The sequence below is a fragment of the Rhinopithecus bieti genome, unplaced genomic scaffold, assembly GCF_001698545.2.
Source record: "Rhinopithecus bieti isolate Rb0 unplaced genomic scaffold, ASM169854v2 scaffold_41913, whole genome shotgun sequence".
In the NCBI taxonomy this organism is placed as follows: domain Eukaryota; kingdom Metazoa; phylum Chordata; class Mammalia; order Primates; family Cercopithecidae; genus Rhinopithecus; species Rhinopithecus bieti.
The window spans coordinates 3,879,864-3,893,032 of record NW_016818964.1 but is presented as its reverse complement, the minus strand read 5'-3'; the positions used below and the strand labels follow the sequence as shown (position 1 = coordinate 3,893,032).

Sequence of the window (13,169 nt, the reverse complement as noted above, 5' to 3'; positions counted from 1 at the left end):
GATCCACCTGGGCATGATTTGCTTGGGGTTTTGGCTCAATGCCTGCATTTCAGAGAAGCATGAGCACAAACAAGGTCTGGAGACAGTAGTTTCTGTTCTGGGTGAACCCTGAACTTAAAAGAAAAAAAAGACTATCTCTCTCTGAGCCTCAGTTTCTGTGTCTGTGAAATGGGAGCAGTGGTCATAATAGGTGGTGAGCATCAAAAGAAGCCATGTGGGCCAGGCACCGTGGCTCACGCCTGCAATCCCAGAACTTTGGGAGGTCATGGCGGCAGGGTCACTTGAGCCCAGGAGTTCAACATCAGCCCTGGAAACAGAGCAAGACCCCACCTCTACAAAAAATAAAATTAGCCAGGCATAGTGGTGTGTGCCTGTAGTCCCAGCTACTTGGAAGGTTGAGTTTGGAGGATTACTTGAGCCTGAGAGTTCAAGGCTATAGTGAGACATGATCATGCCACTGCACTCCGGCCTGGGCAACAGAATGAGATCCTGTCTCAAAAAAAAAAAAAAAAAAAGAAGAAGAAGAAAGAAGCAGCAGCAGCCACCATGTGTTATATGTGTGCTTCAATTACTGCTATCTGTTATTAAACTTCCTCAGAGATTCTGGAAACATTCTAAAGATGTAGTAAAAGTCAAGAACTTAAATCCACTGCCCTAGGACTTCATTTTTTTATTTAACAAATGTCTATTGAGTTTCTCCAAGGTGCCATGTGCTGAAAGTAAAACGCCCTGCCCTCATGACCCTTTGGGATCACAGACAAGTCAATCCTATATGGCAGAGGGTGATGCTAGAGCTCCAAGCAGGGGCAGCTAGCTCAGATGGGGGAGTGGAGTAAGGAAAACTTCCTGGAAGAAGTGACACCAGAGCTGGGTTTTGAAGGATGAGTAGGAGTACGCTAGACTTCCTACTCATCCTTCAAACTAAGTTAGACTTAACCTACTGTGTGTGTGAATTCCCTAAGGGTGATATTGAAACAGATTCTGATTCTAACAGCTCTGGTGTAGAGCCTAGGGTTCTGCATGTCTTACAGAAGTCCTCATGAGAGGAGTTCACGGAGGAAAGGGACATTGAGGCAGCAAGGGCAGGATGAGCAGAGGTAGTGGGGCTTGAAAGAGCTCAGTGAAGTCTGGGAGTGATGGGCAGTGAGAGGAAAGGGGTGGTCGAGTTGAGTCAGGAAGACCTGATACAAAGTGCTGGCTGGAGCTGGAAAGACTCCAGGAAAAGATAGTCCTCCCTGTATAGTGTAATTACGTGCACCACAAGCCACACGAAATGGACAGGCCATCGCAAGTACTGCCTGTCCCCTGCCACAGCCATCAGAAAAGGTTTCTTGGCATTCAGAGAACCAATTCTGCATGAGCTGTTCCCTCCAGCCACGGTTCATGTGGCCACCCACCAGACAAGGGGCTTGCTGAGAGGGTGGGTCTGTTGCTGGGGTCTGAAATGCCGTTTTCCTTCCAGATTAAGGAGCTCACAGGCAACCTCAGCAGAAACTCTCCATCTTCCAGCTTGTCCCCTGGCTCAGGGGGCACAGACTCAGACTCATCCTTCCCACCCACACCCACTGCAGAGAGGAGCGTGGCAATATCCGTGAAAGACCAGAGGAAGGCCATCAAAGCCCTGTTGGCGTGGGTGCAGAGGAAAACGAGAAAGTAAGCTGCAGCCCCTCTCCCCACACCACTTCATTTAACTAGCTGCTTTCAGGCAGAAGAAAGGAGAACTAGTATTTATTAAGGTGCCAGTTATGTATGTGCCCATTGCTTCATATAGAATATCAGAACAAGGGGGACAGTTGCGGTGGCTCACACCTGTAATCCTAGCACTTTGGGAGGCTGAGGCGAGTGTATCACCAGGTCAAAAGATCAAGACCATCTTGGCTAACATGGTAAAACCCTGTCTCTACTAAAAATAGCAAAAATTAGCTGGGCGTGGTGATGGGCGCCTGTAGTCCCAGCTACTCGGAGGCTGAGGCAGGAGAATGGCGTGAACCCGGGAGGTAGAGCTTGCAGTGAGCTGAGATAGTGCTACTGCACTCCAGTCTGGGCAACAGAGCGAGACTGCATCTCAAAAATAAATAAATAAATATCAGAACAGGAAACACTGCATTTTCTTGGTTTTGCAGTACACACAAAATGCAGTTTGTAGAATGTTTGGTTTGCATAAAGCTGATGAGAAGATTTGAATACAGATCAGAGGGACTTTCATCGTGTTGTCTCCCAAAAGGGGCATGTCTCTTGGATTTTAGTGACTTGTATGCATTTAAGCTTCAGGGTGTCTTCCAGAGTCTGTACCTACTTTAAAAATAGTAATAATAAAGGCTGTAATATACTCAAAGCTAGGTCAGATCTTCCAAAATCGAGACGGGAACTGGAGCCAAGTTCCGGCCCTGAGTCACCCCACGCCAGCAGCAGAGTGATTTGAGCAGTTTTGTATCAGGCCTTTTTACCAGTAGCAGGCCCACAGCCTCTGGACCATGGGCACACATGCCAGACCAGTGTGGTGGAAACCTACCCAACTTGAGGCTGCCCCAGCTCCTCAACATATAGACTGGTTGAGATCCTGGTAAATCATTTACTTTTCCAAGCCCCAACTGCAAATGGTATCCTGTCACTCACTGCCTTCCAGGACAGTTAGGCAAAATCCATGAAATCCATGAAAGAGCACCTTGCACAGTGCCAGCCCGTGTTAAGCACGTCACAGATAGTGATTCCTTTCTCCCCTGTGTGTGGAAATAAAAGAGGGAAGAGAGGCTGGACCTTTAGAGTTTTGATGGAGAGATCACACGGGGTGGATTGAAACTGACAAATGTGAACCACCATGAAATGTTGTTTACATACAAAGCAACCAGAAAAGGGTTCATTGTCAGGGGTTAGGGTAGAAGGAGGGTGTGACTGTAAGGGAGAGGAAGTGTCTTGGGGTGATGGGACAGTTCTGTTTCTCTATTGTGGTGGTTACATTAATCTGTACACCACCCCCATGAAAATTAACACCTGTGAAAATGTGAAATTCAAATGCAGTCTATAGCTTAATTTATAATTATCTTGGACCAATGTTGGTGTTCTGGTTTGGATAACATACCCTGGTAGCATAAGATGCTGTCCCTGGAGGAAGCTGGGGAAAGAATAGGGACTCTCTGTACTGTGTTTGCAACTTCTTTTGGGTCTTAAATAATTTCTAAATAAAAAGGTGCTTGGGTTTTTTGTTGTTGTTGTTGTTTTGAGAGAATTCATTGACCACGGTTGAGGGATTGGTGGAGTCACAGGATGGATTCTAAAGGAAATTAGTGCCTGGCAGGATTCTCTCCCCTTTTGTCCTTCACTTTTACTTTTAAAAATTGAGGCAGCCTCCATTTTACAAAATAGAATGAAAGCTCTCTGCCCCTCACTTTTACAATGATGCTTTTATTTCTGTTACTGATAATAGTAGCTGTCATTTAGTGAGTGGCTTTCTTGGGCTCCCAACGTTGCATATTAGGTTGACCCTATGACATGGCCATTCTTCTGGGGCCAGGCTTGACTTTCCCCACAAAAGCCCCAGCAAGTTCACTGTGTGGAGTTTGAGGCTCAGAGAGCTCGTTGGCTTGCCCAAGGCCATGGCACTGGAAGCACAGGGGACAGCTGAGGCACAAACTTGTGTCTTTCTGGTTCCATTTTTATGGCCCAGCACGTCCTTGTTATGTTTTCAACGTTACTGATACAAGGAATGGTCTATACAGTTGGTCCTTTATGTGTTTGGGAATTGGGGAGCCCAGGGTCCTATTTCACCTCTTTGTTCAATGTATACCCTCCTACTCCATTTGGCTGGAAATGGACATGTGAGTGGTTCAGGGCAGCTCTCCCATGCTCAGGGACCAAGGCATCTTCACCTGGCGAGGTCGGCAGCTCTGCCCCACTCAGAAACCCACGCGGCTGCTGCATGCTGCCCTTGCTCCTTTCAGTCTGTTTCCTAACCAGCAACCTGGCTGCCACTGCTGTGTTTCCTTCAGGTACGGCGTGGCGGTGCAGGACTTTGCGGGCAGCTGGAGGAGTGGGCTGGCTTTCCTGGCCGTGGTTAAGGCCATTGACCCCAGCCTAGTGGACATGAAACAGGCCCTGGAAAATTCCACACGAGAAAATCTAGAGAAGGCCTTCAGCATCGCACAGGATGCCCTGCACATCCCCAGGCTCCTGGAGCCAGAAGGTAGCAGTGGTTCTCTCTTTCTTTCTACTAATTTTTTTTACAAATGTACCACTTGCCGTCCCATATAGAAAATCTGGAAAATGCAGAAAAATCCAATGAAGATTTTGTCTCCTATATTTCTACCACTCAGATCATATGGATATTTTTCCAATATTTTCTATGCCTCTAATTGTATTTTACATAATTGGTATCATTTACTGTATGTATAATTTTGTGCTTTTTTATTTAACATTATGTCATAAGTATTTTACATACTGCTACAATGTATTATTATATATTTTTATTGGCTGCATAATAGTTCATCTAGTGGGCATAGTAAAATGTACTTAGTGGCCAGGCGTGGTGGCTCACACATGTAATCCCAGCACTTTGGGAGGCCGAGGCGGGTGGATCACCTGAGGTCAGGAGTTCGAGACCAGCCTGGCCAACAAAGTGAAACCCCATCTCTACTAATAATACAAAAATTAGCTGGGCGTGGTAGCACAGTCTGTAATCCCAGCTACTCAGGAGGCTGAGGCAGGAGAATCGCTCGAGCCCAGGAGGCAGAGGTTGCAGTGAGCTGAGATCGTGCCACTGCACTCTGGCCTGGGTGACAGAACCAGACTGTCTCCGAAAAAAAAAAAAATGTACTTAGCTCTTTCACTAGGTAGACATTTAGGTTGTTTCTGAAATAGTTCCTTTTATATGTAACAACACCACAGTGAACATCTTAGTAAATAAAGCTCGATGTGCATCCCAGATTATTTCCTTAAGGACCAGGTTTCATTAGCAGAATGACAGAGGAGAAGAGTCCATGCCTGTTTAAATGGTTTGGCTGTCTCTGGGAAGCTGCCTTCCACGTGGATTAGGCTAACGTAGGACTCCCTGTACCATATGTAGGCTGCCTGGTTCACCGTCCTTGCCCATTGAACCAGCAGTGAGCTGGCTGCTCGCTGTGGAAGGGACTAAAACAGCAAGGAAGAAGGGACAGGATTTGGGGAATAAGAAGCCCTAGATACTATGTCCTTGCTTCTCTGTTCTTCAGCCAGCTGTGAGATTTCAGTCAAGTGATTCACCCTCTTTGAGCCTAAAGTTCCTCAAGTGGCAAATAAAGAGAAAAAACCCTCAATGATCTTTGGGATTCTTCCCCATCAGGCATCCGGGAATACTATTGAAAGCGTGTGTGTTTGTATCTCCTGCTAATTCCTGTGTCTCTCTCGACAGACATCATGGTTGACACACCGGATGAGCAGTCTATCGTGACTTACGTCGCACAGTTTCTAGAACGTTTTCCAGAGTTGGAAGCCGTATGTTTGCTTTTCTTACCTTTAATTCAGACACCATACATTTCCATCTGCTGGCCATCAGACAAAGCAGGGACGTGGGCAGCGTTGCTCTGTATAAGTAGCAGTCAAAATCGCCAGTTGCTCCCAAGTCCCTTGAGCATGGCCTTACCACATTTTAATTTCAGAATGATAGCAGTCCCCCCTCATATGCAGGGGATACAGTTCAAGACCCCCAGTCAATGCTTGAAACCTTGGATAGTACCGAACCCTATATATACCATTTTTTCATTTTTTTCCTATACATACGTACCTACGATAAAGTGTAATTAATAACTTAGGCACAGAAAGAGATTAACAACAACTAATAGTTACATAGAACAATTATAACCATGGGCCAACATCATTACTTTTGCAGTTTGGGGCCATTATTAAGTAAAATAAGGGTTATGTGAACACAAGCCGTTTGATATCATGACAGCTGATCTCTGATCATCCAGACAGCTACTGAGTGAGTGATGGATGGGCAGCATAGATGGCATGGATACGCTAGACAAAGGAACGAGTCAAGTCCCAGGCAGGACAGAGCAGGATGGTGAGAGATTTCATCCCACTGCTCAGAACAGCACGCCATATGAAACTTAGGAATTGTTTATTTCTGGAGTTTTCCATGTAATATTTTCAGACCACAGTTGACCATGGGTGACTGAAACCTCGGAAAGCAAAACCTCAAATAAGGGTGGAACTATTTATGTGTAACATGCATTAAGTTTCAAAGCAGGATGGAAAGTGACGCCTCTCACAAACCTCTTCCCATGACAAACTTTATTAAGATTATAAAAGATGCTTACTTATAAAATGGGTCTGCTTCTTGATTTTTTTAGATGTCAGATGGAACATGTTAGCATCTACCAGATTTGTATCATTGTTAAAAATCATAAAAGACAATGATCATTGAAAAGCCTGCCTTACTTTGGGAGGCCAAGGCTGGCGGATCATGAGGTCAGGAGATCAAGACCATCCTAGCTAACACAGTGAAACCCCGTCTCTATGGAAAATATAAAAAATTAGCCTGTGGTGGCAGGCGCCTGTAATCCCAGCTACTCAGGAGGCTGAGGCAGGAGAATGGCGTGAAACGGAGAGGCAGAGCTTGCAGTGAGCCGAGATCACGCCACTGCACTCCAACCTGGGCAACAGAGCGAGACTCTGTCTCAATAAAAAGAAAAGAAAAGCCTGACTTTTTATTTTCAGAATTCCAGATTATACTTGGTGACAGAGTTTTTTTGGGCACAGAATCAGACCTTTTAGAAATTGTCCTGGCCCTGTTGAACTCCCACCCAACCCATGCACAACCGCGAGCTGATAATAATGACAGCAATGACAGCCTTTTCTTGAATCCTTTAGTAATTGACTGAACCCTTGCCCCTGGCTTAGGGGACTCAGAAATAAACTAGATGGCTGAGGTCCCTGGCCTTGTGGAGGTTTGTTATAGTAAAGGAAACAGTTATAAGTCAGCAAAAACATAACTTCGGGTAGTTATGAGTACCAGAGAGAAAAAACAAAAACATAAAGAGTTAAAGGATGCTTGCAGGAGAGGGGAGCTGCTTTTCTAGCTGGCTGCCTTGCCCCTGTGTCACTGGGCTGCCTGCCATTCCTGCAATCCAGCATGGCTCAGTATCATAATCCTCTTTTATAAACGAAAATAAGCATCTCAAAGAGGCTTAAAGACCTCTCCATAGTCACTCAGCTACCACGCACAGAGCTGGAGTTTGGTCCCTCTGTGTTTCCAAAGTTCAGTCTCTTGGTTCCCTTACAACATGCAGCTGAAACTGGGGCTCCGTTTTATACAGAAGAGCTTCCCAGGATCCTCCATGCCGGGGCTTTCATCCCGGCCCCGACCTGTGTGTGTGTTTCCTGCCTGTCCCTGCACCACATATGGACGCCTTACAGGGCGCTTTGGAAGCAGGAATTCCTGGGCTGGACTGCCAGTTCTCCACTTGGAGCTGTGTGACCTCAGGCTGGCAACTTGACCTCTCTGATACACATCTGTATTGAATGTGTATCTATTGAATGTGTGTCATCTGTAAAATGGAACTATGACCCACATTTCAGGGTTATGTGAAGAATAAACAGTTATGTGAAGTACCTAGTACTGTGCCTGGAACAATGGTGGATGTTTAGCAAATAATGGTGACTTGGTCAATGGGTATAAAGTTACAGTTACGTAGGAGGAATCAGTTCTGGTGTTTCTATTGCACAGCAAGATGACTATAGTTAATAATAATGTAACCAGTGACTCACATCTATAATCCCAACATTTTGGGAGGCTGAAGCGGGAGGATTGCTTGAGCCCAGGAGTTAAAGACCAGCCTGGGCAACAAAGCGAGACCCCATCTCTACAAAAAAGAAAGAAAGAATAATATACTGTGTATTTCAAAATGTCTAAAAGAGAAGATTTTAACTGGTTTCATTACGAAGAAATGATAAATATTTGAGGCAATGAATGTATTGAGTTCTCAGATTTGATCATTTTACAACGTATACGTGTTTTAAAATATCACATTATACTCCATAAATATATATAATGATTTTTTGTCAATTAAAATTTAAACAAAATCAAAAGAAAGGGATCTGGCCCTGCCAATACCTTGATTTTAGTCCATTGAGGCCTGTTTTGGATTTCTGATGTCCAGAACTGTAACATAACATGTTTTGTTGTTTTAAGCAAAAAAAAAAAAAAAAAAAGTAGTGATTATTATTTTGTAATTCAGTTTTCCTGGCTTGTTACTGTATTTTGAAATACTAGGCATTGGGGCTTTCATTCGCCCTGAGCTCTTAATCTGTAGTCAGAGTTTGAAATCAACTAAAGCATATGGTATTTGACTGAGTCAAAGCCACAGCTAAAATTGAGCAAATCTGACACAGATCTCCCTAATGCTGAGGTCAGAAACTGCAGATGGGAAAAGATTGAGCCAGAAATAATATCTGGAGAAAGTCATCCTGGTTCCTAGAACATGGTGCCTCATTGCACAACAGTCTGTTTACATCTACAGGGGAATACAGATGAGAATTCACAGCTTATCCAGGCACACGGTGAACTTAACAATTCTGCTGAGTTAGTTCATTTCAGTAAACATTTGTTGGGCCCTGACCACGTAGCACACATTGTTGCTAGCTTTCTGGCCCAGCAAATGGTTTCTTTTGGTAAATGTGCCATATGCATTTGAAAAGAATGTGTCTTATGCAGTTAAAGAATACTCATATTCTTTAATATGCTGTTAATATGTTAATATGCTACTCTAATATTCTATATTTATACTGATTTTTCCTGCTTTCCTGATCAATTAATGTAGGAGAGAAATGTTAAAAAAAAATCTCCAACTATGATTGTGAATGTATTTCTCCCCTTAGTTCTGCCAGTTTTTGTTTTGTATATGTTGATGCTATGCTGTTAAGTGCATAGACACAATTTATTATATCTTCCTGATGACTTCATTGCTTTATTTTTATAAAATTTCCCTCTGTCTTGAAGTGTGCTTTATCTGATATGAATATAGCCGTAGCAGCTTTCTTACGATTAGTGCTTGTGTGATACTTTTTCCATTTTTTTTCCTTTCAGTGTATGTATACTTATATTTAAAGTATGTCTCTTATAAACAGTATACAGTTGGGTCTTGTATTTATACTTAATCAGTATGTTTTTCATACATTTATATGGGTTTAATCTAGCATCTTGGTTATTGTTTTCCATTGGTCTGATATGTTCTATACTCTGTTGTCCTTCCTTCTTAACTTTTTGGGGATTATTCAAGAATTTCTTTTGTGTACATTTATCCCCTTATTGGTTTTTTTTTTTTTTTTTTTTTTTGAGACGGAGTCTCACTCTGTCCACCAGGCTGGAGTGCAGTGGCGCGATCTCGGCTCACTGCAAGCTCCGCCTCCTGGGTTCACGCCATTCTCCTGCCTCAGCCTCCCTAGTAGCTGGGACTACAGGCGCCCGCCACCTCGCCCGGCTAATTTTTTTGTATTTTAGTAGAGACGGGGTTTCACCGTGGTCTCGATCTCCTGACCTTGTGATCCGCCCGCCTCGGCCTCCCAAAGTGCTGGGATTACAGGCGTGAGCCACCACGCCCGGCCCCCTTTATTGGTTTTTTTAACCACATCACCTTGTTTTATCTTTTTAGTAGCTGTTCTAGTGATTATAATACTCATCTTTAACATACATCAGCTTACCTTAAATTAATATACTACTTCAAGTACAATGCATATTTTACATATTTTTTATATATTTTATATATATCACATATATAATTTTACTCACTTCATCTCCATTATTTTTGCTACTATATTGTCATTTACTTCTACATATCTTTTAATCCTCAATACTTTGCTATTTTTGCTCTAAATAGCTAGTAGGCTTTTTAAGAAAACTTTAAAGTAGTCTTTTATATTGACCATGTATTTACCGTTTCCAGTACTGTTCATTCCCTCCTGTAGGGTTTATATCTGAGATTGTGTTCTTTGAGCCTGAATAACTATTTTTTTTTTTTTGTATTGCTTGTAGCATAGATTAGTTATTCTAGAGTCTTTGCTTGCGAATTCCAACTCTGGGTCATATATGGGTCTATATCTAGTGATTATTTCTTCTCTTGATTGTGGATTTCGTTTTCCTGCCTCTTCATGTCTTGTAATTATTTTATGTCAAACTTAGTATATAAAAGAACGATAGAGGTTGAAGTAGATGTCATTTTTTTCCCTCAGGAAATATAGCGCTTTCCCAAACAAGTGCGTAAGATGAGGAGCTGTTGTTTTGATCATATCAGTCAATAGGAGCTGTGTCGCAGTTTTATTTAATTTCTTCTCTCTGGTTTTAAATGATTTGAGACTGAAGTCAGTTCGCTCTATCAGTGCATTGGGAGTCAAGTGCTTCTGTACCACAAAGTCATTTTCTGCTTTTCAGCCCTGCCCCCAGCTGGCTCTTACACAGCAAAATTCCCTGTGTGGATGAAGAGAATTGCTTGTGTGTTTGGAGTCCTTCCACATTCACTCTCTCATACCAGTCCACACAATCAATAAAGATTTGGCTGACCTTTCCTTATCTCAGGTGGATTAGCTCTTCTCCAAAGCCATACCCAGACTAGGCAACATGGTCCTCAAGCGTGAAGTGACTGACAATCTCTGCTCACTTTAGAAGGGATTGTCCTTCTTTAGAGCTTGGTTTATGGAGATTCCTTACATCCATAGCTTTTAAAAAAAATGGTGTTTTATATTTTTTGTTTATCTGATGTTTTCATGTTTTAGCAGGAACAACCATTTACATCTTAGAACACTTTGCATTGGTTTGAAGTGGCTTTTTCCATTTTTGTTTGTGTTTTGGGAAAGGTGGATATGGGTTGTACTTAAACCTTCTTCTTATTCATGTTGCTCTGTGTTTTTTTGTTGTTGTTATTCTTTTTTTTTTTTTTGCAGGAAGATATTTTCGATTCAGATAAAGAAGTTCCTATTGAATCCACTTTTGTTCGCATCAAAGAAACTCCTTCTGAACAGGAGAGCAAAGTCTTCGTTCTGACTGAAAATGGGGAGCGTACCTACACTGTTAACCACAAAACCAGCCACCCACCACCCTCCAAAGTCTTTGTCTGTGACAAGCCCGAGAGCATGAAGGAATTCCGCCTGGATGGTGTTTCCAGCCATGCACTGTCAGACAGCTCCACCGAGTTCATGCACCAGATCATTGACCAGGTCCTGCAAGGGGGCCCAGGTAAGACCAGCGACATCAGTGAGCCATCTCCAGAATCCTCCGTTTTATCATCCAGAAAGGAGAGCGGGAGGTCCAACTCTTTGCCAATCAAGAAAACAGTTCACTTTGAGACTGACACCTACAAGGATCCTTCCTGCAGGAAGAACCTGTCCCTTTGCTTTGAAGGGAGCCCAAGAGTGGCAAAGGAATCCTTGAGGCAGGATGGACATGTCTTGGCAGTTGAGGTTGCTGCGGAAAAGGAACAGAAACAGGAGTCCTTGAAGATTCCAGAATCCTCCTCTGACAAGGTCCCTGGTGACATTTTTTTGGCGGAGGGCACGATCAATAATTCTCAGTCTTCCTCCTACAATGGCGCTTTAGAGAGTACAGCCCACCACAATGAAGAAAGTCACTCTCTTTCACCCCCAGGAGAAAATACTGTGATGGCCGATTCCTTCGAGATCAAGGTTAACCTGATGACCGTAGAAGCTTTAGAGGAGGGAGACGATTTTGAAGCCATCCCATTAAAAGCCTCAAAATTTAACAGCGACCTAATAGATTTTGCTTCTACCAGCCAGGCTTTCAACGAAGTTCCTTCACCTCATGAGACAAAACCTGACGAGGATGCTGAGGCTTTTGAGAATCATGCTGAAAAACGAGATAAAAGGAGTACTAAATCTGCTCACAAAAAGAAAGATTCTCCAGAGCCTCAAGTTAAGACAGACAAACATGAACCTCACCAGGACTCCGGAGAAGAAGCTGAAGGCTGTCCTGCAGCCCCAGAAGAGACGCCAACGGATAAAAAGCCAGAGGTGCATGAAAAGGCCAAGAGAAAGTCCACCCGTCCTCATGATGAGGAAGAGGGAGAAGACGATGACCTCCAGGGTGTGGGCGAGGAATTATCTTCCAGCCCCCCAAGCAGCCGTGTCAGCTTGGAGACCCTTGGGAGTCACAGCGAAGAAGGCCTGGATTTCAAGCCCTCCCCACCCCTCTCAAAGGTTTCCGTCATTCCCCACGACCTCTTCTATTTCCCACACTATGAGGTTCCCCTGGCTGCAGTTTTGGAGGCTTATGCAGAAGACCCGGAGGATCTAAAACACGAAGAAATGGATCTCGAAGAGCCAGAGGTCTATATGCCAGACCTGGACTCCAGGGAGGAGGAGGCCGATGGCTCTCAGAGCAGCTCCAGTTCCTCGGTGCCAGGCGAGAGCCTCCCCAGTGCCAGTGACCAGGTGCTGTGTCTCAGCAGGGGTGGTGCGGGTACCACACCAGCCTCGGAACCTGCTCCTCCGGCCCCCCATGAGGACCACCAGCAAAGGGAGACCAAAGAGAGTGACCCCATGGACAGCCATCAGGTACTCAACCGTGGGATTTGGGAATCCTGGGTACTGCCTGGGAAACTTGACAGTTCTTGGTCTGAAGCTCAGCTTCTTGCTCCATAAAATAGCAATGAGGGGGCTTCCCTTGGGACTCCCATGGTGCAAAATTCAAAGAGGCACCCACTGTGAGGCTCGGGCAAATGCAGGGTTGGCACCCGAGAGTGAGCACCTCCTGAAATCCTGCACATGGGCACTTCAATGGCTTTCCCCAGTCCTGGCCCTACTCACAGGGATGCTCTGAGGATCAAGTGAGGTCACCTCTGAGGGTCCAGCAGAGGAGGAGCAGAAATGATTTCAAAAGCAGTCATTGTCGCAGGGCAAGGGCTGGAAAACTAACCATTGTGTACTATTCTCAGTACCTGGGCAGTGGGATCAGAAGAGCGCATCTCCCTTACCCTGTTTACACACCTATTTCTAACACAGAAACCAAAGATTCGTGCCCAACAGGCAAAAGTCCTTTAAAAATCAAGAAAGCTCACCATCACTGATCATTAGAGAAATGCAAATCAAAACCACAATGAGATTCCATCTGACACCAGTAAGAATGGCGATTATGTCAGGAAACAATAGGTGCTGGCAAGGCTGTGGAGAAATAGGAATGCTTTTAC

General features: G+C 44.2%; 1 protein-coding gene across 4 annotated transcripts in view; it reads left to right on the top strand.

Moving 5' to 3' along the window:
• Window positions 1–13,169, top strand: part of CLMN (calmin) — a 136,037-nt gene that overhangs the window by 113,529 nt on the left and 9,339 nt on the right. For all 4 annotated transcript variants that reach the window (XM_017857972.1, XM_017857970.1, XM_017857974.1 and 1 more), the window contains exons 6-9: window positions 1,463–1,653; window positions 3,987–4,180; window positions 5,384–5,466; window positions 10,912–12,537. In XM_017857972.1, the coding sequence (XP_017713461.1) occupies window positions 1,463–1,653; window positions 3,987–4,180; window positions 5,384–5,466; window positions 10,912–12,537 (2,094 nt within the window). The remainder of the gene's footprint in view (window positions 1–1,462; window positions 1,654–3,986; window positions 4,181–5,383; window positions 5,467–10,911; window positions 12,538–13,169) is intronic.